This window comes from Epinephelus fuscoguttatus, linkage group LG1 (genome assembly GCF_011397635.1).
Source record: "Epinephelus fuscoguttatus linkage group LG1, E.fuscoguttatus.final_Chr_v1".
Lineage (NCBI taxonomy): Eukaryota > Metazoa > Chordata > Actinopteri > Perciformes > Serranidae > Epinephelus > Epinephelus fuscoguttatus.
Genome location: NC_064752.1, coordinates 51,233,030 through 51,260,550, shown reverse-complemented (window position 1 = coordinate 51,260,550; position 27,521 = coordinate 51,233,030). Strand labels below are relative to the sequence as shown.

At 38.8% G+C, this 27,521-nt stretch overlaps 1 protein-coding gene and 2 long non-coding RNA genes across 4 annotated transcripts in view; 1 reads left to right on the top strand and 2 right to left on the bottom strand.

Moving 5' to 3' along the window:
* The window catches only part of LOC125886100 (uncharacterized), a 233,265-nt gene that overhangs the window by 57,488 nt on the left and 148,256 nt on the right, over window positions 1-27,521 (top strand). The window lies entirely within an intron of this gene.
* Window positions 1-27,521, bottom strand: part of hdac11 (histone deacetylase 11) — a 184,627-nt gene that overhangs the window by 44,525 nt on the left and 112,581 nt on the right. The window contains exons 7-8 of the mRNA XM_049571583.1: window positions 20,129-20,205; window positions 10,999-11,061 (exon numbers count right to left, since the gene is read on the bottom strand). Coding sequence (XP_049427540.1) covers window positions 10,999-11,061; window positions 20,129-20,205 — 140 coding nt within the window. The remainder of the gene's footprint in view (window positions 1-10,998; window positions 11,062-20,128; window positions 20,206-27,521) is intronic.
* Window positions 15,635-17,215, bottom strand: LOC125886158 (uncharacterized). 2 transcript variants are annotated; one of them, XR_007449004.1, is made up of 3 exons: window positions 17,148-17,215; window positions 16,222-16,407; window positions 15,635-16,111 (listed from the first exon to the last, which is right to left on the bottom strand). It is a non-coding gene; the product is annotated as an uncharacterized LOC125886158 (long non-coding RNA). The 2 variants fall into 2 exon arrangements; XR_007449005.1 differs by lacking the exon at window positions 17,148-17,215 and having other exon boundaries at window positions 16,222-16,289; window positions 16,368-16,499.

Below are 27,521 nucleotides of genomic sequence, written 5' to 3'. Positions count from 1 at the left end.
GCATTTGCATTTTCTTCTTCAAGACTGCACATTTTATGCCATAATCAAGAAGAAAACAAAGAAGACATTGCTATTTCATTTTCGTGGTCTGCCCTGCAAAATACTGACCATAATTCGAAAATGATTTGGCAATCTGAGCAGCGCAGGAGAGTGACGTCAGTAGCCCCTCTTCTTCAGCTCTGTGCTGACCGTGCCACCCATCTAATACGGTAGGGGGCGGTGTGCACATTTGATATATGGACGCATCACAGATCATGGCACTCCCTGAGATTGTGCTTTCTAAACATCGTAATTTCCCAAAACTGAATAAATACCACACATAGCAACACAAAACTGCTTTGCTAGCTCAATCATGTTGTAACTAAGATATCTGCTGGAAAAAAATATTTTTTTCATGGACATTGAGTAATGGAGTTAATACGTCTGCTGACTTGACGGTCATTTAAGCTAGTAGCAGCTTATACTTGTACTTATAGCTTATACTTTGTAGACATTGTGATTTCCCAAAACTGAATAAATACCACACAGTCCAGCAACTTTTCCAGGGGAAACCCTGTGATATTGACACGTTAAATAATTTTCATACATACAAAGATGCCTAATATAATTTAGATCTGCCCTGTAAAAGTGTGTGTATAGCGCACTGAATGAGTGTTAGGTGTGAAGAGGACCTTACAAGTGTTTTCTTATGACAAGCGGTAAACATCTTCACACCAAACACTCATTCAGTGCACTATACACACACTTTTTAGAGGGCAGATCTAAATTGTATTAACCTAAATATTTAAGATGATTACTTATGTATGCAATGATTTACTGATATTAAATATATATAGATAATATAGATAAACATACAGTCCAACAATTCCTTTGATCAATGGATATTTTTTTGCTTAACAATTTATTGCAGAACAGCGAGATGGCATGATGCAATTTAATTTCTATCATGATCAAGATCATGCTGAAAGCTGAATTAATAGTAGTGTAAATATATCTATATATAGAAGTTTACAAGGGTCTTTGCTGACTGCAGCTTGTTAGCTATGGCCTCCAGGCTTATTACACACTGATGTCAATAGGTACTCCATATCATATCAGTTAATCTTAGCTGTGCATAATTTATTAATTTCAGGAGCAGATACAATATTTGACAACCATATTGTATGGGTTAGAATCAAACCAAGGCAGTATGTATGAAAATTATTTAACGTGTCAATGTCACAGGGTTTCCTCCGGAAAAGTTACTGGTCTATTATTTAGTTTTGGGAAATCACAATGTCTACAAAGTATAAGCTTAAGCTGAGTGTATTGGCAATCAAAAGCCATTTTTAACTCATGTTAGTGCGCAAACACGAGGTCCTCCATGGTACGCTTTGAACACTTTATTGACTTACAAAAACGTTAAAAACACCTAAAGCCAAGTGTAAAAAAGACTTAAAACAAGCTCATGCAAAAGGACAAAAATACTACGATTATAACGAAAACCCATTCACTTGACACACACACAGACACGGTTGAAAAACTGTGTGGCCTCCCCTGATTCTCATTTCGTAACACCGATCAACTGTGACTCCCCTATCTAACCTGCATGTGACTGATCACCACCTACGCCCACAGCTGTGCAGGTAACCCGTAGCAACCCTAATGCCTACTAACACTGAGAGACACGGCACCTACTACCAGTTTAAATGACTGCCAAGTCAGCGGACGTATTAACTCATATAACCATGTTTTATGTTACCAGTTCCTATAAAACTGTTTGTTATGCATCTATGTGTGATAAAATAAGGTTATACAAGTTTATGTATTCATAACACAGGGTTATGCATTCACATTGAAGAGCACACATACACCACACCATGTATTGTTTAAATAACCATGTATAGTTTAATAATAACACACACACACTCTTTAATGTTTATATTGCATGACACACATTTTAAGTTCACATTGCATGAACGCATAGGGGACTGTATAGAGAAAGTCCCCAAATTTTATATATTTTATAAAAAATAAAGTGAAACCAAGTGAAACCAGGCTCAGATCTAATGGTGGGAGAATTTGGGGATTTCCAGGCCTAGGTCATGTTTGGGCAAGGGCCCAAGGGGCCTACTACCAATAGATTTGGACCAGATGGGAAAAAGCTAAAAAGAAAAGGATCTGCCACCAATAGGTTTGGGTTTAAGTGGGAAGCATAAAAGAGAGAACGCAGAGAGCAAAACTTCAGTTGTGCTCCGGAGCCTGACTCAATGAGTTGTATGTGTTGTTACTTGTGAACACATTAAACTCGATTGCACCTGATTCTACTTGATTCGAGTGATTCTCTAAGTGTTTGCCAACTGAACCTAAGGTACTAAATCAACATCAGAGGACGATCTGCAGGAGAAGTAGGAGACGAGGTCGGGTGCCATCTGGCCCACTTCCAGGCACCGATTTTCGCTTCTACAAGAGCTCGTATTGCCTCCAGCGCTGTATGATCAACACATCACCAGCACCTACCATCGAGGAGATAATAAATAAATGGCCCTACCTTTTTGTTCAGAAGTTCATTTTCAGCTACTAACTGACAAAAATGTTTTGAGGATGCTAGAGCTCTCTATGGAAGAGTGTGGAAAGGCAATAATTGCATTCTTCAGGAGCAAACCTACAAATAAGGAGGTTCAGGCTGTTCTTTCCAAGGGTGAAGATGCTGAAATTGCCTCCTGTGTAACACAGCTGATACTTGCACACTTCAAGGAGAAGGATGGACTTATCCTTCAAGCAGATGTAAGTTGGGTCAATCCATCTTTCCACTGAGAAATATTTAATTTTCTTATTTAACCTTTATTTTTCCAGGGGAACCCATTGAGATGTCTTATTTTCAATGGTGCCCTGGTTACAAAGCAAACCATACAAAAACATATGTTTACACATTAAAACTGATGCATTGATAAAACTGAAAACTTTCATCAGTAATTTTACAGTATGCTTAGGATTTCATATCTTGTTTTCACTGGTTGTGCTTGACAGGTCTCTGCAACAGCTGCTGATGTGGAGAGAACCCTCACCCTACCCCAGACTCCTCAACTGATCATTCTCAGTATGTATACATTGTAGCATTCATGGGAGGAGCTAATAAGAGGGAGAGGCGGAGCAGTGGCGAGTGTATTTTTGCCCCTTAGCAAGTCTGCTTAACGCAGCTTCAAGTTTGAAATTATGCTGTTTAAATCTTACTTGTGGTATTTCGTTTCAGGTGAATCTCTGAGCAAGGGACGTTGGATGGTAAGCATGGATGGACATGTGGTGGTATTCATTCCCCCAAACACCTTGAGTCTTTCTTTCCAACTTTCTCTAAGATGGGAGCAACATTAACTGACATTAACTCTAGCTAAATGCTGAAAGTATTCCTAAATCAAGTGGCTAATGAAGTCGCAGTAACACTGACGTTATGTAGTAGTAGCCTAACCGCTAACCACTAGTGGCTAATGAGCTGACGTTAGCTTGCAAGTGCTTCAGTAACTGTAACTTACGTTGTGTTTCTACCATTTTAAATGAAGTGTTCATCACATCACATCATTACCTCGGTCTCGTTCACGTTTCTCCTCCTCTTCTTTTCTTTGTTTTTGTACTGCGCCCCAGAGAGCTTTTGCCTCTTCATGACGATGGCACCTGACTGTCAATTTGTCACTCAGCAACATGACATTACAGAAGAGGGCAGGTAGCGGGGGGAGGGGGGCGCGGTTAGGGACCATGGCGAAATTGATGCTGCCTGCCAGAGAGGCAGAAGGATGCCAAGCAGGCAGAAATTTAAATTTGAAATATTATTTATTTTATATATTTTTTTATACTGATGTTGTTTTGTAGTGTATTCTTGTCTAATTTTTCGAATAGAATGAAAAAAAAAACAAAAAACAAAAAAAAACACCTCACTCCCTGGCGCCCTCTGGCATGCTGGCGCCTATAGCATTTGCCGAACCTGCCCTATGGGCAGCACAGCCCTGCACACGTACATCACACACTGATGCGTTATTATGTATCCTACTCCAGTTCTAAAGAGGACATGCCCTTCTACCATAGGATTGGCCAAGGGAAAGTCCTTGTAATTACACATGCGCGGCATTGGGGGTGGCAGTAGCTCAGTCCATAGGGACTTGGGTTGGGAACCGGAGGGTCGCCTGTTCAAGTTAAAGGATGAGTTCGCCCTCATGGCTGGGCCATCCATCTGCAGGCAGGTAGCAGGGAGGTAGTGGAGGTGGTTTGGTGAGCAGGGCTGTATGGAGAGGTAGTGGAGGTGGTTGGGTGAGCAGGGCTGTAGAGGGGAGGTAGTGGAGGTGGTTGGGTGAGCAGGGCTGTAGCAGGGATGTAGTGGAGGTGGTTGGGTGAGCAGGGCTGTAGAGGGGAGGTAGTGGAGGTGGTTGGGTGAGCAGGGCTGTAGCGGGGAGGTAGTGGAGGTGGTTACCCAAACAGCACTCCTTTGTTCTCTCTCTCTCTCTCTCTCTCTCTCTGATTATACAAAGTCTACACACATAGTTTAAGCATTCAATCCAAATAACCTTAAGTTAACCTAGAGTGACAGTGCCCCTTTTGTGTAATTTTAAACTGTTAGTCATGTTCAACAGAGTGCTAGAGAGTCATGTTGTAGTTGCCTCCATGAGGGTTAAAAATGTTTGTTCCTTTTTGTCACTCCCTTTTGTTAAAATACCTTTGTTCCCCCATGAAGGGCTTTTGTTAAAATTGCGTATGCTTAATAAAGTTATTGTATTGATATATTGTCTTTGTCTTTGTTCTGAAAAAAGTACTGTATTGCTCGTGATTCTACATTACAGTAAGGGGGCTGTAAAAATTACAGTAACTGCCAGTAATTTACTGTAAACTTAAAAAAATACAGTAAAGAAGTGTATTTGTTTATTCCAGTAAATGTCTGTGAATTGTAATTACAGTAAGGGGGCTGTAAAAATTACAGTAACTGCCAGGGAACACAGCTGCCAGTAATTTACTGTATATTTTACAGGAAATTTCTTACAGTGATATATTTAGACTATTTTCATCATTTTACCTCTACCATTTTTTTGAATACTGGTACACACTCTTTTTGTAGCAGTTTCAGACTATAGTTGTTTATGCATTACACATTGATATGAATAGGCAAATCCAGTTGTTTACATAATTGTGAATTTGAACAATTTACTAGGCAAGAAGCTTTCCGTACCTGCCTGTTTTGCAACACAAACAATTAAAGTTCCTTGCTGGCTGTCAAATTGGTGGAGAGACCGTTCAAATCTTTTGAGTAAATTCAATACTGTAATGGAAAAATACTCAAATATACTCTAAGTGTCTGGGAGTATATGGGGATTTTTCCATCTGAACAGGGGCAGACTGGCCATCTGGAGGTTCTGGAGAATCACGGTACTCCAGGACAGCTGGCAGCCGCCACGCAGTCATCACTGCTAACCCCACCGCCCCCCCCACCCCCCACCCCCCCTTTTTCTACCTGATAATCTACTGTTCCACGTCCAGTCCACTAGGTGGCAGCCTTTAAATTGGATGCCAGCCGGCCCATATATATCTATGAGCCGGCCGGCCGCCAATCAAATTGAAGAAGGAAGCACATACGTCACGCAAATTGAGCAGCCGTGTGCAGCAGGTGCAGATGGGAGAGACAGCGTGAAAGAGAACAATATGGATACTGGTATTAATCCAAAAAAATGGAAAGAAAAGGGTGGGGCTGAGAAGGTGAGGGAAAAAAAACAAAGGCAATTAGAGAGTGAAGCCTCTAAATGTCGAAAGTTAACAGAAATGTTCGCCATCATGTGTTAAGATTTAAGTATTTTGACACCCGTGTCTGGGGCTGATGAGTTTCCACGCACCGGTTGTTGTGGGCTGGGCCGAGTCAAAGTCCAAGGCTGTTTTTTAGTCCCAGTCCGCCCCTGCATCTGAACATGGTCTGTGTGTTACTCTGTGGTTCAGTTTCATTCATTTCATTACTGATGTAGCTAAAATACACTTTTACATTTTTCTTAAGAGTTCTCCTGGGAATAAACCCTGAACGAGGGTGAAAGGCTGAGAAGAAGGGAACGAAACAGCAACACATTCCTCCAAGACTGCTGAAGTTCCTTTATGAACTGAACAACTTTGAAAATCCATGGAGAATTTGAGCTTCTTTTCAAAGCTCAAAATGGAAGTTGTCCGACAGAACATGGAGACAAAAAATAAAACTGGAGGCTGTAAGGCTTGAAAATGGATTCAAATCTTGAAAGTTTCACTTGTTTCAAGGATTAAAATTAGGGCTGCAACTAATGGTTATTTTCATTGTGGATTAATGTTGATTATTTTCTCGATTTATAAATTAGTTGTTTTTGGTCTATGAAATGTCCGAAAAATTTAATTTAGTGTTTCCCAAAGCCTATAATAATGCCCTCCAATGTCTTGCTTTGTCCACAACCCAAAGATATTCAATGAACTGTCATAGAGGAGTAAAGAAACTAGAAAATACATCTTAGAAGCTGAATCAGAGAATTTTGACTTTTATTTTTCCTTAAAAAAATATTCAAAGCAATTTATAGATCATCAAAATGGTTGGTGGTTAATTACATAGATTAATTGTTGCAGCTCTATTTACAAATTTATTGTGACTACCTTTGCTGTCACACACCATTTCACAGGTACAATGCTCATTACTGAATGCATCTTCATTTCAATGTTTTATTTTGTCATGTTTTATTCTGTTTGTTGCTGTTTAAAGCAAAAACAAAAAAAACCCTTATATAAAGCAAGGATATTGGATTTTGCCGATATACTAATATTTTTCAACTCATTCTGGACGATGTGCAGTGCAGACATCAAGACTGCCTTTCCTTAGTGTGATGGCCCACTGGCAGATGCAAACATAAAATACAGTGCTATTCAAAATGCACACATTCACTTAGCAAAATAAGAAACCTACTGCTGACAGTTTTTATATTTAATGATTTTAATTATGCTGCACATAATGAAAGCGTCATCTCGACCTGCCATATCAGCAGAATTGCTCATTTTGGGCTGATACCAATATTTAATTTTAAAGCCTTTATCGGCTAATACAGATGATGTGCTGGTATTATCGTGCATCCCTACCTGCACATCATTTAAGGAATTGTTGTCATTTCAGTATTTTAGGCATTTTAATTGTTAAAAGCAATGACTTGACTTGACTTTTAAGAAAATGTTTACATGAGGAAAATCTCCATGAATGCACTTTTATGCAATGATGTTTACAAAAGGAAAAAAGTTGTTCAAGAAAAAATAAACATGCTCAGTTTGCTTATATTGTGGTGGATTTGTTTGGCCATGTTGCTGTATTAGCTGCAGAAAGATTTATTCATCACTTTAGAACATTGCACTGGTCTGGTGATGGATACCAATCATTGTTTTAGAGTGGAAGAAAATGTAGGTTACTTAGTGGCTATACAACATTTTACATTCCAGCTTCGAAGAAACTGCCCATGGTGCAGATTTGATTATTACAATTTTCAGTGGTGAAGAAATGTTCAACAAATACTTTAATTTGACAGAATTTTCTGTTTTATTATTAACAGAAGTGTCTGTACGTGGTACAGAGAATATACTCTAAATCTACGGAATTTTCCATTTTGGGAGTAACAGAAGTGTCTGTGAATGTTACAGAGAATATACTGTAAATCTACGGAATTTTCCATTTTAGGAGTAACAGAAGTGTCCGTGAATGGTACAGAGGATATACTGTAAATCTTCGGAATTTTCCATTATAGGGTTGAAGGAAGTGTCCTTAAACTTAACGGAAAATGTACTGGTAATTTTCTGCCAGGACATTATCCGTAATTCTACAGATTTTTTTACTTAAAGTGTAGGGTACAGCCTGTAGCCTTGTAAGAAAAAACATATCCTCAGTTAGTTAGCTCCGTTAAATAAATGTGAGTGAATGAATGAATGAAAAAATAAATAAACCTATACATTCATAATATTCAATACTCATTATTATTTTTCATGAAGTTAATTTTACACTAATGATGTAATTTGTGCAAGGAGTCTAGATGTGAAGTTTACTGCAACTGTCCATTTAAAAAGCATAATTTTGGCCTAATAAAGCTAAAACTATGACAGGATGAACAGAGCGCATCACTAAGGGACAGCTTACAAGTGGTTCAGACCGCCCTTCTTAACATGTAATTTATAGTTCTGCGTTGAATCGACGCGTAAAATAGCATTTTAATTCTTGGGTGTGATTTATCCTTCAGGGACTTATACTTCGGGATTTATCCAGGTTTCATATGAGAAGAGGGAAAGATCGCCGGCTGCTAGGCTAATCAATACAATGTAAAATGCCATAGGCTTGTGCTAATAACGTTAGCATGTTGTATTTGTTTGAAAACGTGTTTAATATAAGACAGTTGTTTTGTCAGTGAGCCTTGTGAGTTGTAATGGAGCCAAATTGTGTGCCATTACCTTTGTTAAATGCTGCTGTTGTCCCTGGCTTTACATGAGAAGAGGGAAAGATTGCCGGCCGCTAGGCTAAGTTATACAATGTAAAATGCCATAGGCTTGTGCTAATAATGTTAGCATATTGTATTTGTGGGGAAAATGTGTCCCAATTAACAGTGTTTGTCTGTGAATGCTACATGTTGTAGTGAAGCTGATTTGTGTACTTGTTTTTCAAATTGTCTCTATTAAGCCATGTTTAATGTGTGTTTTGGGTGTGTTTTGAATCAACTAAACTTAACAGCACTTCACAGAAACCTCTGCCGCTGACTAGTGTTTTGGAGGCGTAACTGCAGAGTGACACAGACACACCACCGCAAAAGTAAAAATGTTCACAACGGCTCTGGGAAACAGGGCCCTGGTAAGGGTCCATGTCATTGGTCCGACAGCCCATTGGTCCGACATCCCATTAGTCCAACTGTCCGCGGTGCTGAACGGCTCCCGGCGAGCGTATTTCTACTTTGATGGTGTGCCGCGACCGGCTCTGGGTCAGCTGGGAGAGGCTTGAGGCGAAGCAGGCTCACGGCTTATGTGTTTGCCACTTTCTTTTTCATTTTAACCCACACCATGATCTTTTCCTAACCCTAACCAAGTGGTTTTTGTGCCTAAACCAGACCTTAACCACAGGGCATCATGATGATTTCAGAACAACAGGACTTCCGAACAATGGGTTTAATATGGTCGGAACAATGGAATGTCGGACCAATGGGCAGTTCCCCCTGGTAAGTACAAAGATCCAAAGAAACTGATGGCAGTTTCCTGTTGTAGATTAGTCAGGTAAGACTGTGTCCAACTATAAGTCCCGGAACACAAAGTAATGAATCTACAGGTCATATTAAAAAAAGACAGAGCAAAAGTGGTCCTGCAGCTCCAATATGGCACTGTTTTTAAAAAGTTCCAAATTCATTTATTTGTTCAACCTCTATTTGAACTCGCAAATATATTGAAGTAGAGACCTAATTCACAATATAGCAAAGTAAAATTAAACGAAAGTTCATAGGTATGAAGAACTCAAAAAAGAAACTTAGATAACTAAAACTAGCACTTTGTGGTTGGATGCCTCTGTGAACTCGTCAAGTTGCAGTTACAGTTTACATCCATGTCTGTGAAAACATGGATCTCCCTCCCAGGAGCACAGAAACTCTATGTCATTAGCACACTTTCAGGGTGGACAGTCAAGATTAGCGTCACCAACTGTCTCTCTTTCTGGTCCTGAGACATGAAGAGCAGTGGCCAGAAAAAAAGAAAAAAAATGCAGAAAATTTTGATGTCACAGTGATGCTGATCTTTATAAATGTCATCACTTTACCATTTTATCCTATTAGACATTTGTGTACAATTTTGTTATAGAGTTTGAATTCCTGAGTTATGGCCAAAAACATGTTTTGTAAGGTCACAGTGATTTTGACCTTTGAACTTCAACCACCAAATTCTAATCAGTTCATTTGTGAGTCCAAGTGGACCTTTGTGCCAAATTTGTGGAATTCTTGACATATTACATTAATAAAATGAGACAGATGCAAGGTCAGTGTGACCTTGATCTTTGACCATCAAATTCTAATCAGTTCATCATTGAGTCCAAGTAAATGTTTGTGCCACGTTTAAAGAAATTCCCCGAAGGTGTTCTTGATATATCGCGTTCACAAGAGTGCTATGGATGAGGTCACAGTGATCTTAACCTTTAACCACCAAGTTTGAGGAAATTCCCTTAAAGTGTTCTTGAGATATCATGTTCATGAAAATGAGACATTTATAAGGTAACAGTGATCTTGACTTTTGACCACCAAAATCTAACCAGTTTCTCTTTGTGTCCAAGTCGAAGTTTGTGTCAAATTTGAAGAAATACTCTCAAGGTGTTCTTGAGATATTGTATTCACAAGAATGAGACAAAGTCACAGCAACCTTGACCTTTGACCACCAAAATCTTATCAGTTCATTGTTGAGTCTATAAAGATGTTTGTGCCAAATCTTAAGATGGCCCTGTAGGAGTTACTGAGAATGGGACAGAGGAACAACCTGAACACATGATGCCTACAGCTATCGCTAGCACTGAGGCAAATTTATAAAGTTAGAAATAACAAAATAATAAAACCTTGACAATAGATGAGAAAGAAGTTGGATCACACAATCAACTTATGAGTAGCTGACAGTGAAATATCATAAAATTAAAAGTTTGAATTGTTAAATGTTTTTTGTCATAAAAGCACAGAATGTGATGTGTGTGTCTGAACTATTCTTAAAACAAACATATCACAGTGTGAACAAGCCCAAACATGCAAGTTGCTGACATTACTGCAGATATCCCAGTGGCAGTCAGATGTTATCCAAAACTGGTGTACACTCAGCTGTTTGCCAGTAGATTTCTTTTTAGATCCACTCCACTGAATATGACAGTAAGGGCCAATTTGGCCCACAGGGAGCCTCATTGATTGGTGTAGTTGTAAAGGGGGGGTTATCTTGTCATCAGTGTCAGCTTTTAAGCAACAATGAACATTGACACACAGAGAGGTAATGGTACCGGCTTACCTGATGAGCATCCAGATCGATGATGGTAGCCCTGGAGATGCCTTCCACTCTGTCAAACAGAAACTGAGAAATGATGAAAAAAATGTTTGCTTTCTCTCTGAAGATGGCACATTTCAAATTCTTTTGGGGGGACTCTAAAAGTAAAGATCATACTACTTATGTGAAATTATATTTGAGCTGAAGTACAGAAATGTCCACAATAATCTGGTTAAACTTGTACTCATCCTGTTACACCCGCAAACGTAATAACAGCCCACAAACGTAATAAACCACAAACGTAATACAAATCTGCAGCTTTGAATGTAATAATCCCGCAAATGTAATAAATTTCCCACAAACGTAATAGCAGCTGCCTACTACAAATGTAACACACAATTTTCCGCAAATGTAATAACTATTACATTTGCAGGAAATTATTACATATGTGGGATGTAATTACACATTTTTGAGTGGAGGAGGATTAACTTACTGTAAACCATGGTTTTTAAAACCTTACAACCTGCACCTGACCCCCTATGAGAGCCAACCCATCCTGCAGCGCCGCTGTCCGAGGTGCTGAACAGGTACTGTAGTCCAGATGCTGCAGAGAAATCCGTATTAACAAGAGGCAGAAGAAAATAAAATAAATCCAATTAAACGACATATTTGCTGCCACAGAGTAATTCTGTGAACTGACAAGGAATGACCAGTGTGTGTGTGTGTGTGTGTGTGTGTGTGTGTGTGTGTGTGTGTGTGTATGTGTGTGTTTCTGTAAGTTATTTCTAACTTACTCAGAACGCTGCTCTGTCACTTTCTGACCCGCCCCACCCGACCTGCGAGTTGCTTGTCAACACACGCATCACTATTGGCAGGTGTACAAGTCAACAAACAAACAACAACAACAACCACAAAGATCATTATTCAGTCTCATATTACATTTGTGGGAAGATATTACAGTTTAGATTTTCACCTTCCCACATATGTAATAATTTCCTGCAAATGTAATAGTTAGTCATTGCGGAAAATTGTGTGTTACATTTGTAGTAGGCAGCTGCTATTACGTTTGTGGGAAATTTATTACATCTGCGGGATTATTACATTCAAAGCTGCAGATTTGTATTACGTTTGTGGTTTATTACGTTTGTGGGCTGTTATTACGTTTGCGGGTGTAACACATCCTTTAGTCAGAATCAGAAATCTTTCTTCCTCCTATGTTTCTTGAACATATCCTTTTCAGTAGCTGCATGTAAACCTAATAAGCCAAACCTAACAAGCCTTTCTTTTTTTGTACACTGTCTGCATTAACTTTAATTTGTAAAGCATGATGGTGCAACTTCATCAGCTGTAGGATATTGAACATTAATACAAAAGACTGCAATGCAAAGCTATGAAACATTGAGACTGGTAAATGCCGACATTTACCAGTCCCGAAACAAATTTACATTAAAACACCAACCGGAAAGGGAATGTACCAAAGACCAAAACACGGAAGTGATAACGTGAGCGCCAAAGAGTTATTGTTGTTGTTGTCAGTGGAGTTTATGAAGATGTTTTGCCCGTTTTGTGGACAACATATGAGTCAGTTAACGCAGTTTTGTTTTTCGTGCAGTCAGTCTCTACAGTGCTTAAGGGACATGGACATGACAGAAGGACCAGACATGCTGCAGCAGTGCATACAATATTTTAATGAGGGCCACTCGTATGCTGTAATTGTGGACATAATGTCATCTTTAAACGGTGTGCACATCAGTTTGAGGTCTCTGAAAAGCACACTGAATGAAGCCGGGTTCTATCGTAGAAAGGATTAGTCCTCTACAAACGCCATAATTAGGGCCATCCGATTGGAACTTCGTGGACCTGGACAACTGTTTGGCTACCGCATGATGTGGCAGGTAGTCAGACAAAAGTACAATCTACGAGTGAAGAGGGATCATGTAATGAATTTGCTCCAGGAGCATAATCCTCAAGGGTGCAAGAGGAGAGCACGCAGAAGGTTTTTAAGAAGAACCTACCACTCCATGGGACTGAATTATATGTGGCATGCTGATGGTTATGATAAACTCATGCCATTTGGGTTGGCCATTTCAGGATGCATTGATGGGTTTTCACGTAAAATACTGTGGCTTGCATGTGGACCAACAAATAATGACCCAGCAGTGATCGCTCACTATTTCCTGTTATGTGTGCGAAACCTCAGTGTCATCCCCATGAGTCTGAGGACTGATTGCTGCATGGAGAATGGGACCATGGCTGCAATTCAGTGTACCCTACGCCACCACCACAATGACTACTACTCTGGGGCGTCCAGCCACATGTATGGCTCATCCACAAGCAACCAGCTGATTGAGTCCTGGTGGTCCATATTCAGAAAGGGAAGGTAAGAGGCTTTCATAAAGTAATTTAATTACACTGCAAAAACACAAAATGTTACCAAGCATATTTGTCTGATTTCTATACAAAATATTTCATTAAGACACAATCACCTTTCTTTCTAAGCAGAAAATCTGTCCATGGGACAAGTGAAAAAATCACTTAAAACAATTAAATATTAGCTTGAAACAAGTGTAAATTGTCTAAAAACAAGTTACTTCTTAGGTGATTGCGTCTTAATGAGATATTTTGGCTAGAAATAAGACGCTTTGACTTGGAATCAGACAAATATGCTTGGTAAGATTTGAGTTTTTGCAGTGTATGAGTAACCTTTGATTTCATTCTTCAAACTTGTGTATATGCTTAAAATGATAAATTGTTATTTATAATTCATGTCTATAGGTGTCAGTTCTGGATGGAGCTATTTGCAGACCTGAGAGACGCTGGATACTTCAACGGGAGTCATAAGCATCAGCGTCTGTTGAGATGTTGCTTTGGTGATGTTATTCAGAAGGACTTGGACGAGTGCGTGAGATTGTGGAACAGTCACAGGATTCGCCCTTCCAGAACAGCATCATGTCCAGGAGGAGTGTCCAGTGAACTCTACTACATTGGTGATAGTTTATTTGTATTTGTTTTACTTTTATCTTCAATTTAAATAAATGCAATTATGTCTTCTGTTTAACATAGGTTTGGCTCCAGAGACTGTGGATTTAAAATTGAACAGGCTGAATTGGATGCCTTTCCTGAGGCTCGCCTTTCAATAGCTCCATGTGGGGACCCAAACATGCAGGAGTACTTGGACTTTGCCATGGAGCACAATCAGTTACAGAAGGCAGAGTACTGGCAGTCTGCATAGGAACTGTATCTGAAACTAAAAGAAATTATTCAGCTATGAACTGAAATTGATAAAAAAGGGAGGTTTATTGGCAATGGTGGAACATTGCTGTTTATCTGAACACAAAGTGTCTAAAATAATGAAGCTGTGGGTGACAGATTCAAAGTGGGAAATAAATGAATAAAAATAATAGCAAAATGAGTATTTCACTTTTTTAATAGAAAACAATCTCTTGAAATACTTGTTTATTTGATCTAAAACAGTGATTCACAAACAGACCACAGTTTGAGAATAATGGATCTAAAACAAGATCATCAAAATGCTGAGAAAAACATGCTCACATACCGTAGCATTATAAAAAACCCTTTAAAAATAGCAACTGCACCTTTAGGTCCATTACCAACAACAAAGAACAAACGTTTTTAGAGTCAGATACACCATGGTAATGTGGTTTCTCAACTAGTTACAAAAAAAGCTTACAAACCTTCACAATCAAGGAGATAGTCTGCCCAGTAGGCCAAGGTTTGACTTTCTTTTAGTCTCCTGTTACTTCCTGAAGGACTGAGGTCAGGTTTGAAAAGTCTCTCAAGTTCAAAGCCACTGAGTTGCTTTTCTGAGTGGCAAAGAACAGGGGCCAGCAAAGTAGGGTGTTGCTGTAGTGCACTCGAAAACTTCAAAAATTTCTTACATAAATACATTAAAAAGAAGAAAATCACATCATTAAAAATATGATCTTTCCTGTCAATTACATATGAGTTGCGGTCAATGATATACCATCGGAGGTAGTCTGCCACGATTTCTTTTCTTCCACAGCAGCCACGTCTCAGACAACCTGCTGTCTGTAACATTGTGCTGTGTCTCATAATACATTCACGCAGAGCAACGAAGCAGCATTCTCAATCTGAAAGACAAAAAAAATACTGTGTATACGATATAGGAAATAAACTGTCTTAAAACACTGCAGGAACTATGTAAAACTCTGTCCTACCACACTGTAGCCTTATGCTATTCTCACCTCTCGCAAAGCTTTCCCTGTTTCTTCATCAGTTATTGAATTAACTGTTGATTTGAATGAAGGCTGGCCTGCAAGATAATGTACAAGATCTTCTGACAGGAAATGGGGTCCTGGACCCCCCATGTACAACTGACACTGTGATCATTTTTCCTGCCAGGTAGTATTCATCCTCCCTAACAGCTGTGAATGAATTCATATTGCAAAATTAAAATATAAAATGCATTATATACTTAAAGATATTGAGAAAAAAAAGCATATGTCATGTGATATATGTCATGTTGGTTAATGATCATTAAACATATATATATATATATATATATATGATTAGATTGATTTTATTGTCCACCTCTGTGGAAATTTGTCTTTGGCTTCTCCATGTATTTAATGTACTTGGAGAGGCCAAAGACAAATTTCCATATACTTAAAAATGGGCCGGTCTTTCAGGTGTTTCATTAGCAGAGTTAAAAATTCTCATCTGGGACCACCTGTGTCAATTCCCTCCTCGTAAACACCAGCATCATCAGTAAATTTGACCAGCATGTCACAGGTTTCAGAATATGTTGTACGCTTAAAACCTCTGACTGCTCCATCCCAAACATTAGTCTTTGAGATGTTGAACCTGCTGACTGTTTTGTGATCAATAGGAAGTGACAGGTTTGCCACAATGTCAGCTAGTGTAATGTTCTCCTCCCTGCAATGACAAAAAGTAATCTAATTAGTGGATATTTCTGACAGTGCACAATTTGCTACTTTTACAAAAATGATTTAAATACCAGAAATACTGCACAGTGAAAAACTGGAATGCCACAGTAAAAAACTCATTTTACACTGCTGTGTGTTGGAAATTCTCCACATGGACTGCAACCAGCTCCTCATCCTCAATACCTGGTGCATACAGGTCTGTGTTTTTACTGTTGGGAAATTACAATTTCCATGTTAAAACATCTTACAAACACAAATTTCTTCCCCATGAATTAAATTAAAATTATGTGAGTCACTGTCTTTTTTTTTTTTAACATACCTGTAGCAAGAAGTCTTGTCTGGATTTATTTCAGGTGGATCCATATCCTCAGTATCAGATATCACTATCTGAAAAACAAATTAAAATGTCTGAAACAACAACAATGAAGGTAAGAAACGTCAGGCTGCCACAGTCTGCCTTATTACCTGTCCAGGCTGAATTGTTGCTGAATGTCCTGGTGCATCTCTGAAACATGATAAAAGTATTATATTAATTATTACCGTCCTTCAGGCCTACAATAGTCATCTAAGACTGTAAACATTATGAATACAGCTAAGACTCCTATTGGCTGATTACCACTAGAAAAGTCTTGTTTCTCTCATTAAATCGGTTGACTCCCTGACAAAGGCTACATGCTGAAACGTGTCAGAGTTCTTTTATTTGGTTCTGTATAACCACGCCTCCTCGATAAAGGCATAAACATTTATCAACATTTATCAACAATTTGTCACAGCTTCCATAATGATTCCCTTACAACATACAGTATAAATTAATAGTGAAAGGTTGCCAGTGTTACTGATAGTAATAAGAACTGCAAAATAATCTAAACAAGCCTTGTTTCTTTGTCCTGGTCCAGAGGTGCCCAATCCTGCTCTTGGAGAGCTACTGCCCTGCATGTTTTAGGCTTCAAGTTAATGATTAGAATCAGGTGTGTTAGAGTGGGGAGATACCTAAAACATGCAGGGCAGTAGCTCTCCAGGAGCAGGATTGGGCACGTCTGGACCAGGACATAGGTTTATGCTTAAAATCAAATGTATATCTAATAGGTAGATACATACATAAAAAAGTATTTTTAAAAAAAAGATGTACCTACAGCCTCTACAGTACCTGTAGATGTATCCTACAGTGAGTATCAAAATATGTAAAATATATATATATATATATATATATATATATATATATATAGAATCATGAGATCCACTAACCTCCTTTAAAGTGTGTTTCTAGGCATATGTAAAAAGTGATCCTGGAATATGCCTTTCCTAGGTCCTTTTTATATTCTGCCAATTTGAATGTTTTTTCTGATCCAGGCACATGGACCACCTCTGAGCGGTCTGGATACAAACGGACGTATGGTTCTTCTGGCATGTCCTTGTTAAATGTTCTCATTTTCTGGACAGCTTGTTTCAGTACATCAGGTACTGCTACCTCTGGGTCTACAAATAACAGGAGTGTTTTCCCTCTTAGAGGTTTCAAATCAGTTCCATCAGTTGCATTTGGCACCATCAATCCAATGTTTATCTAGTAAAATAACAAAGATAATATTAATTTCATGTATTATACATAGGTAAAATAAAAGATTATACATACATACATACATACATACATACATGCATATATACATACATCAGTGTTTCCCATTAATCATGTAGAATGTGGTGTCCCTCCATCGTCTAATTTGTGCCACCACAGTTTCATAGTTAGCCGAGCCTGTCTACACACTCTCCAAAACTTTATGCTGTTTGCCCAGTTGTTTCAACCAAAGCATCTCGCCCTGCACCAGAGCTGCTGTTATTCTGTCTAGAGTGCTATATATGGTCTAAAATCTATGCAAAGATGCCTGCGTCAAAGATATTATTTTTATTTAACTTAATTCCATCTGTACAATAAATTGACTAAGATCCTGACCCACTTCTGAGTTATTTATTTATTGTTTTTATGGTATTTCTATCTTCTGTGGACAGCTAGATCTCATCCTTTTTATTCTCATGGTTATATTACTATTATCGTGAGTGATTCATGCATACTGTTTTAACTGTTACGACTGTCCTCGTGTATGTGTATGTGATGTCTTGTCCCCCACTGCAAGCCGAATTTCCCCTTGAAGGACAATAAAGATCTGAATCTGAATCTGGAGTTTTCTCAAGTCTGATAGTCGAATATTGATAAACTAAGACAGTCAGCACAACTTACCTGGACGTGTTTTCTTTCTTTAGCCCTCTGTCTTCCTCTCGGCCCATAGTTAAAAGACTGTCATTCTTTTGACTTTGCACTTCTGTACTCCAGGAACTGTTTGTATGATGGGCAAGGATTTTCTGCTGAAATGAACAGAGTTCTGTTTCAAAATAGAAAGTTAGCAGCCGCTAACCAATAGCACTATTCACTTTCATTCAAATACTTCAGATAGCTAACTTTAGTGTTACGCTGCACTTACTTGGTTTAGCATTATCCAGCTGTTTAACGTCAGATGTCCTTGGTGCGTTTGGCCCTTCCGTCTGCTCTGCACCATTTAAAACTCTAAACACCGACCACACGATAAACAACACCGCGTCAAACAGCTCATGTCATTGCCACAAAACGGGCAAAACTTCACTCAGTCCATCTTGGCTCACCGCGCTCACCATGGATGTCGCTCACGTTATCACTTCCGTGTTTTGGTCTTTGGTACATTCCCTTTCTGGTTGGTGTTTTAATGTAAATTCGTTTCGGGACTTGTACATTTTTTTTCTTCACTTGTAAATTTGTCTAGGCGCTTGTAAAAGTGTTTTGCGTCTTATTAATTTGTTTTCTGAAATATAATTTTGTTTTATGATATGTAAAAATGTTTTCTGAAATGTAAATTTGTCTCAAGCTTTGTAAATGTGTGTTGCACTTCCCAGCCACCGTAGGCTCTTAGCACCAAGTTAATTGGATTCTTATAAAGATGTTACAAAATAAAACACATCAGTAAAAACAATGTCAGTGAGGAGCATGCCTGCGCATGCATTTGAACCCTTCTCAGGTGTGCTCAGGGTGCACTTCTCAAAGGCTGAAGTGTTTTAAATCACAAGTTTTCGCTACAACTAACTGTTTGGGAAGGACTAAGCACATGACTGGATAAATGAGAATTGGATTGAACCCGTGGACCCTCATTCCTTAAATTCATTAAGAATGTTTACCTTTTTGGGGATTTTCTGTTTATTGTTTTATTGTATTATAAGTTTTATTCACAAATTAAGGATAATGTGGTGAGTACTTGATATACAAAATAATCATTTTGCAGGTGAAATATTCCTTTTACTTTTTATTATCAGCTAATTAGCCACCATAAGCTACAGGTCATACCAGACAAGGTCTGGCTGTAGCAGCAAAACTTCACTGTCTACTTAAGTAAACAATGGTGTTTAAAGAATCTATATGTTTGTGAGAGAAAAACAGTTTTGTTTCTTTTTTCAAACACTTAAATTTGTCTCACATTAAAGCTGTAGTTGATAACTTAAAAAAAAAAACATATTTGCTAAAACTGTCACTATTAACACAGCACTAACTGAGACTTATAATATGTAAAAATATTATTTTGCCTACCCTGTTGGCTTGTAGCATTTCTAATGGCCTTACTACATATGAACAAAAAACCGAGGAGTCTCTAACACAGCTGTCAATCATGCGAACATGAGAGAGGTGTTCCAGCAGGTGGGTGGTGCTTGGTATTTCGTTTAACTGTATCCAACATCGTGGCTGGGTCACAAACTCTCTCATTGTACAGCTTAACAGTCACTAAACTGTGTTTCTGAAAGCATTTGAGGTGAGAGATACAGTAACAGAATCTGGATTCATATTTGATCAGCACTGCCTAGTTTGAGTGCAGTTCATGAGCAGTGACTGACATGACTGACCGCTCCATTAGAGACTCCTCAGCTCTGACTGGTTGTATTCAATGCACTGTGGTCTGATTCTGGTGAATTCCATTCGAAGCAGTAGAAAGAGGAGGAGGGACATGATTTTTTTCACAGATTATCTCTCTCATGTACTAGTTTCAGTAAATACGACACAAAGTTATTTTTATAAAAGTTACCAACTGCTGCTTTAACCAAATAAGACCTGTAACTGAGTACTAATAGTCAGGCTTCTCCTTACATGTGAAAATAGCCAGTGTGTGAGTGAATGATTACAATGTGCTAACATTATGCACAACATTCAGTCTTACCTTGATGGTCAGAGTGATGTCTGCATAGGCACAAAAGCCCCCTCCCCTGTCACTAGAGCAGTGGTGGAATCCTCCTCCTGGGAAACAGAAATTCCACTGGCTCAATATCAGGGCCATTAGACAAGCTGAGCAGGTCACTGAACATCTGAGATGTCTTTTATTCTAAGCCATCATCATCATCATCATCATCATCATTTAAAATGGTCTGTTACTCAGTTTATTGCAGCTACTGTTCCCCTGTGGTACAACAATGGCTGTATTGACACTAGAATGGGACTGTTCAATTGCTACTAGAATGCTTGAGTAGCAGCAATGTATAGGGATACAAATGTATTTTTTTCCCAACAAAACTGGGATGACAACCATTCATTCAGGTTATGAGTTAGAGTCCCCTCTGCCCTGCTGTGCTCATGTTCATTAAACTATTGTAAAGAGTAGAATGTTAATAAAGACCAGAAGGAAGACAGTGAAAAATGATTACTATTTATTGCCTGGCCTCAAAAAGCCTCTACATCCTCATAGTGTTGAGACAAACACTATGCAGATGTCAAACACATTTGAATAGCCTTGGTATCTTTATTAAAATCCTGTTTATTGATGCAGAACAATATATCAACAGAAGGTGTAAAGCAGCTGAGTAAGCAGGAGGGGGGTTCCCTGCTTGGCACAAATCATGGCAAGGTGAATAAAGGATAACCCTCACAGCCAAAGACCTGCTATGCAATCAGCCACTGATCACAGTGGAAATACAAAAGTAACAAACTCGCCCCAAACAAAGATGCTATGAACTGGAATTGGGTTTTGTTTTAAAACTTGCAATACCAGCACCACTACCAGTACCCTTAAAGTGATACCAATACCAGTAGAGTACTTAATTCGATACCCATACTGAAAATTAATTGATGTGCAGTATAGTCATACCTTGGAACATTTTGTTGGCATCTCAGCATGCTGAACTGTGTGGTGTATTAACTCTGTTAAACTAACTGAACTTAGTTTGCAACTTCTCCAGCAACAAGGAGAACCAAGTTAAGTTAGCACCCCAATGTCTAACTCTGCAAGGACCCCGAACGACCGGCTTCCTCAGATCTGCACCTTCGGAACAAGGACACAACCACAGCTCTTTCCAGCCTTCCTCTGCCAGGTAACAAAAGCAGCACACCACAAAGTTACTCTTTCTTCCATAAATTCAAGTATTGTTAACGTAACAACTGGGCATAGTGTTATCACAGCTTTACACCCATATGGAAAAGATATAGATAAATCTCAAAAAGTTTGTATCTCTTTTGTCTGAAACTTGTATGTAATGCATACGACAGTGAAACCAGATATAAGATCCTTATTAAATTTGTACAAAATGAAACTTGTATGATTTGGGTACTTATAAGAACATTATATGACAGTAATTCCACACACAATATCCTTAGTAGAAAAATGTAATATCAAACTTATATGAGTTGGACAATAATCAGTGAAACTAAACTCTTGTTGAGTTGAGTCTTGTAGTATTATAGAAAACACTTACAAGATTTACTTGTGGTGCCACAAATATAAAACAACATAATCTGACAATAAAATTGAAGGGAAAAGCATATGAGTTGACTGAAAGCAGGTTTTGAACATGTAATGACAATGGACTGTTAAATGTTGCTAAGTTTAGCATTTTTGCAATACCAGGCATCATATACTTCTCTCTAAACTACTTAATTTTCCTAAAATTATTACATGGGTAATATTGTTTAACATTTGAGGAGCACTTATATCCAATCAGTTAGGAAAAATGATTAAATAAACACAGCAAATATTCAAAATCCCTGTCGAATGTATTCAATGTAATGCAGAGATTGAAAAAGACTATTCATCCCATTCTTGTAGAAATAGTTTTAATTTTGCACAAGATCAACAGATTACATAAGTTGCACATTTACTTAAGAAAGAAAAAATGGCAATACTTGTTCCCTTTTTACATGACCCAAGTTCATTATGACGGTGCTTTAGTAATTGTTGTACCACTTCACCACTATTCTTTAGGATTGTACATCAAAATACATAAATATTGGTAACACGCATTACAAAATGTTTCACATAAGAATCAATGGACATTTTGTTTACTCTGATATGTGCCATTTCATTTGTTACATTGATAAGTGTTGAGACATAAATGTTTCCTTTTCAGCTCAGAAACCCAATGACAATCATTTAGTTAACATTCAATCATTTACAGTAATACGTGTTCAATAGCCGACACACAGTCAAGCTGGACTGTGGACACTGCATGTACACATGGACCGCGGAACGCATCTGAACAAGGGGGGGCCATAATTTCAAGTCACGTGGAGGGGGTGGGGGGGCATATGCATTGAAACAGACAATATTACTGATGTATTAAATAACATTGCGGAGCACTTTATTTATTCCGATGCCACACAGTCACATATACAATACACGCATGAACACGAACACATGCTTGCTCAGATTAACCCCTCTGATCCCACTCTAACATTCACACACAACAGGCCAAGCCTATTTACACATAAAAGCACAGATGAAACTATAGCAAACAACAAAGTACATCCAGTCCACAGCCACAACCAAAACTCATCTTGCTGCCTTGAATCTAAATCAACATCATATTCATTATCATCACAAGTCAGCATATCAGACTGATGTGCAGAGCTGCACGCGCACACACACACACACACACACACACACACCCAACAACAAAACAACAAAACAAGCGCAGCTGCGCAGTTACTTAAAAGTAACCAGAACGCTGAATTTCTGACCATTACCGCCGGCAACCGCAATGTGTATGTCCACTCCTGCCTGCTCCCGCAAAGCTCTGAGAATTTATGCCCGCACAGTAATAGAGATGCATTGATTTTGTGTCTTCTCCCGTCCCGCAGGAAAAAACACGTCATTTTATAGGCTATTAATATGGAGATTCATGGGGTTGTTTGTTTCGTTTCCCTGGTCTGCATGTCTTTTGACGCACCAGTCAGGCACTCCTATTTCGTTGTTTTCATTTAGTTTTTTAATGAAATAAAGGCTGTTTCATATTCTATTCTCCTCCTCCGCCTGGCCTGTTAAATAGCCTGTAACCATAACAACTGTATGACACAAACTCAGTGCTTTAGTAATTAAATAATGTCGGGCTCAGTTCGGTTTCGGACATAACAAAACAGAATGACTGTCGGGTTTGGACAGAAAAATGCGGCCGTGCCGCACTCTAACACACGCACACACACGCACACACACACACACACACACACACACACACACAAGGAAAACTGGACAATATCATCAATTTACCCCCCCGACACCCCAGACAGGACATGCAAAGTGGACATGTCCGGGCAAAAGAGGATGTTTGGTCAGCCTAGTAGTGAATGAACACTGAAAGTCATGTGCTCTTTACCATATAGTGACTGCACACCTCCAACAAAGTACACTAATGCCTCATGCGCGTGATTTATCAGTTCAGCACTTAATTCAGACCCCAACAGAATGCTTATGCCCTCTATTAGTAACGCCCAATGAGAGTGATACTTCTGTGGAAGTATGCCTTTCAAAACTGGCAAGCTATAGTGCACCAATATACCATGGTGCAGAAATGCTTTTAGAATTCATCCATAAATTCGCCATCTATCTGCACACACCAAGCAACACACAGTGCATGTAGTCAGGGACCATTCCATTGATTAGATTAAACAATGGTAAATCTGCAAGAACAGATGAGCCCTTTATGCCCAATATAGTCTTCCCTTCCCTTACAGCTATTTGTCTTATTTCTACTGTGGTTTTATGATTTCTGTGACTTGGCTTTTCATCTGGACATGTGTATACCCTTGTGCTTCCTTTTCCTTTCCTTGTTTGCATTCCAGGGTGAAGGCAGACTCCACAGTCATACTCACCATTAAACTGCTTAAAATTCTGTAGTAATGGCCTTGCTACTGCATCACACACACAGCACAACATGTGCACTTTTTTGTGTCTCAATGACTGATCACTAGGATGCTGCCACTCAAAACCTGCTTGAGAAAGACTGGCACACTCCTCAACAAATGTTTTAAAGAAGCAGGACATGTCTGGCTTTTTGGATCCAAACCATAACGCACATAAAAGTACATGTTTATCTCTACTCTCAGGGGGTATTTCATTAACACAATATAATATTGGCCAAATACTAAATTTGGAGGACTGAAAAACTGGTACACCATCACAACTGAATGTAAGGGACAGAAAATCCTCTTTACTGTTCGATTTTACGGTCTGATATAAGGTGCCATCACATATGTCCTTTATTTCATGCCTACTACTGGCATCAGCACGAAAACATAGATCATCCATACCCTGGTTCTCAAGAATATCTTTCAGCTGATCCTTTAATGGTACACTAATAAAGAAATGTCCTTCCTCTAAACTGGCCTTCACTGTTGTGAATGAGGAACATGACACACATTTAAGTGTTTCTTCTAGAGACTGTGAAGGACCAATGTACTTAGTACAAACTCTACAGTAATGATGTCGTTCAAACTGATCTAATATCAGCTAATGGTTTCTCCAGAAAATACTTGCTTGTTGGAACTGCACTAGTCCCAGCAGAATGTAACTTGAGCAGTTTCAGCAGGTCTTCCATCAATACACCTGTAGTGTTGTGTCTCAATGCAAAGGAGATAATCGAGATGATGCTTTGCCCTTCTGTTAGTCCATGGGAGGTGTGGACTTCGTCTGCTTCTTGAGGGACATTGTCCTAAATGATTGAAAAAGAAGCACTGCATTGAAACTGATTAGGTTTCACTTGTTTTAACTCATTACCTTGTTTTGGCAAACTGCACTTAGCATAGAAGATAAACAAAAGCCACAACATATGAGAAAGAAAACAGAAGAGGATGGATAGAAAGTGTACATGTCAATGAACTGCAGAATGTGTCATGGTTTGTCCAATGATAAATGAATCTAATGTTAAAAAATGTAATCAACCTCATGCAAATGCTTAAGTTTTGTCTCACTTGTACCATTGTGAAAGGTTCTGCTCTTTGCTCTTGTCTTTGGCTGGTATCTTCACCGTTTTCCTGAAATGGATACAAATGAACAACTCATTAAAGAGGAAGAGAGGAAGAGGAAGGGAGGGATAGCGGGAGCAGATTATATGATACTGTAGTTTAGTCTCACCTGTGGCAGTGTGAGAGGTTCTGCTCTCTGCTCTTCTCTCTGGCTATCATCTTCATCCCTTTGCTAAGAAAGACACAAAGGAACAACACAGATTGTAACTGTAATTTAACTCTAAGAGTGAAGGACAGAGATAGAGCTGTTTAATACTGTAGTTTTGTCTTACCTGTGGCAGTGTGAGAGATTCTGCTCTCTGCTCTTCTCTCTGGCTATCATCTTCATCCCTTTGCTAAGAAAGACACAAAGGAACAACACAGATTGTAACTGTAATTTAACTGTAAGAGTGAACGACAGAGATAGAGCTGTATAATACTGTAATTTTGTCTTACCTGTGGCAGTGTAAGAGGTTCTTCTCTCTGGCTATCATCTTCATCACTTTCCTTAAAATGATACAAAACTCCTTTTAGACAGATTTCACACAGCTCCCCGGAAAGGTATTACAATGCAGTTTTTCTCACTTTCCTTATTGTTGACTGTTTGTTTTTTAACTACACAGTAACATAGTGTAGTGTTTTTAAGTTATAAACTGTACATTTTCTTCTTCTATTCAACGTTTTAAATATACCTAAGTAATGTTTTGGATAAAATGTACTGCAGAAATATTATGAAGTGCAGCCTAGTTTCAATGTTAGCTGATAAGACAGAGAGGACAAGAAATACGTTGCACTTACATGTTGTTGGGTGGTATGCTTCGCAATGTCAGTCAAAGCGCTGTTGATTTTCCTAATAAAACAATGGACAGTAACTAGTAATGGATAACTGTAATGTTAACGTCACTTATGAGCTGCATTGCATGTGAGTGCGCATACCTTTTTTTCCATCTTGTCAAAGTACATATAGGAACGTTTCTCCGCAACCAATCTCTTTCCATTGCGTCAGGTATAACGTTAACGAGTTTTCTTTTCGGCATTGCTGTCATTACTGCTCAATAATACATCCTTGCTGTAATGCCACTGCTACAAAGAGCTCGTAAAAGATTTGACTGAGCCCAGACAGAGCCGAGGAAGTTAAAAGTTTGATTTTAGCCCTGACAGCGATGATTGGTTAAGATTAGGGTGAAATATCAGGATACACCAATAAAAGGCAAAGCAGGACGGGTCACGTAACTGGCAGCTATCAACACTAATCAACACCCCTTGCACCGTCAAGCTATCTTGTTTAATTATGAATGAAGAGAAGAGAAGAGCCTCAAGTCAGATGGTTATAGATACCACGCAGACGAATGAACCTAGCAGTAAGTACATTTTTCCTACCAGTTATATATTTCAAGGTTTTAGCTTAAATTTGACATATATTGGATTTTCTGTTTTTGCAACATTTGCGAAAAGTGATGGTTAGCTGAATGCTAAAGGGTAACGTTACACATCAAAACGAGTTAGAAATGTGGAAATTCTCAGTTTAGTTTAACGTCATATTATGCCTAAACCTGCAGATACCCAGTAAAGTAGAATAGATTTTTGTCAGAAAAAACGATGGTTAGCATATCAGTTACTGCAGAAGCAATGTGGACAAGTGTTGCAAATTAGCGTCAAACTAACGTTACAAACACTTAACACATTCGTGTTTTTGTGTAACTTAACGTTATGTTATGATGCAATTTTAATATTACTGTGATGTCCATATCAAATAAACTTTACCGTTACCATATAATTATATAAAAATAAAATAGAATAGGAAAAAACAATTTACAGTAAGAAATGAAGAAGTGTGTAGTATACAAAATGTGCAGAATACAGAGCCCCAGACAGCACGCATACGTCTCGCCGACGTCGGCCTCAGATCGTGCGTCGGCATTCTACTCCTAACGGCTGTTGATGCGTCTGAGAAGCATCGGCCCATAGCAGGGACATGGTTTGCCAGAGGGCGGGTTTATGTGCTCTATTTCAAAGTCGGAGATAGGTCGGCTGTGGATCGGCCCATTGCAATTCATCCAATTGGCGCCAACGGAACAAAGAACCGGCGTTGAAGACGGAGGACACAGCCTCTCGTCGGTGTCAACTGGTCTTCAGGTAAGCCCACTTTAAGCTCACATAAAAATAGTTATTTTGTGAATATGACATTCAATAAAGTTGCTAGTTGCTAAGTCCCGACCGGGTGTGCTGGTGAAGGTAAAGAGGTCAGACACCGACTCCTAACAAGCTTGCTAGCTAGCTAGCGATTAGCAAACGCCATTGCTAGGTAGTTATAAGTCTTTCCAACACATGAACAATCCCCTTCTGGA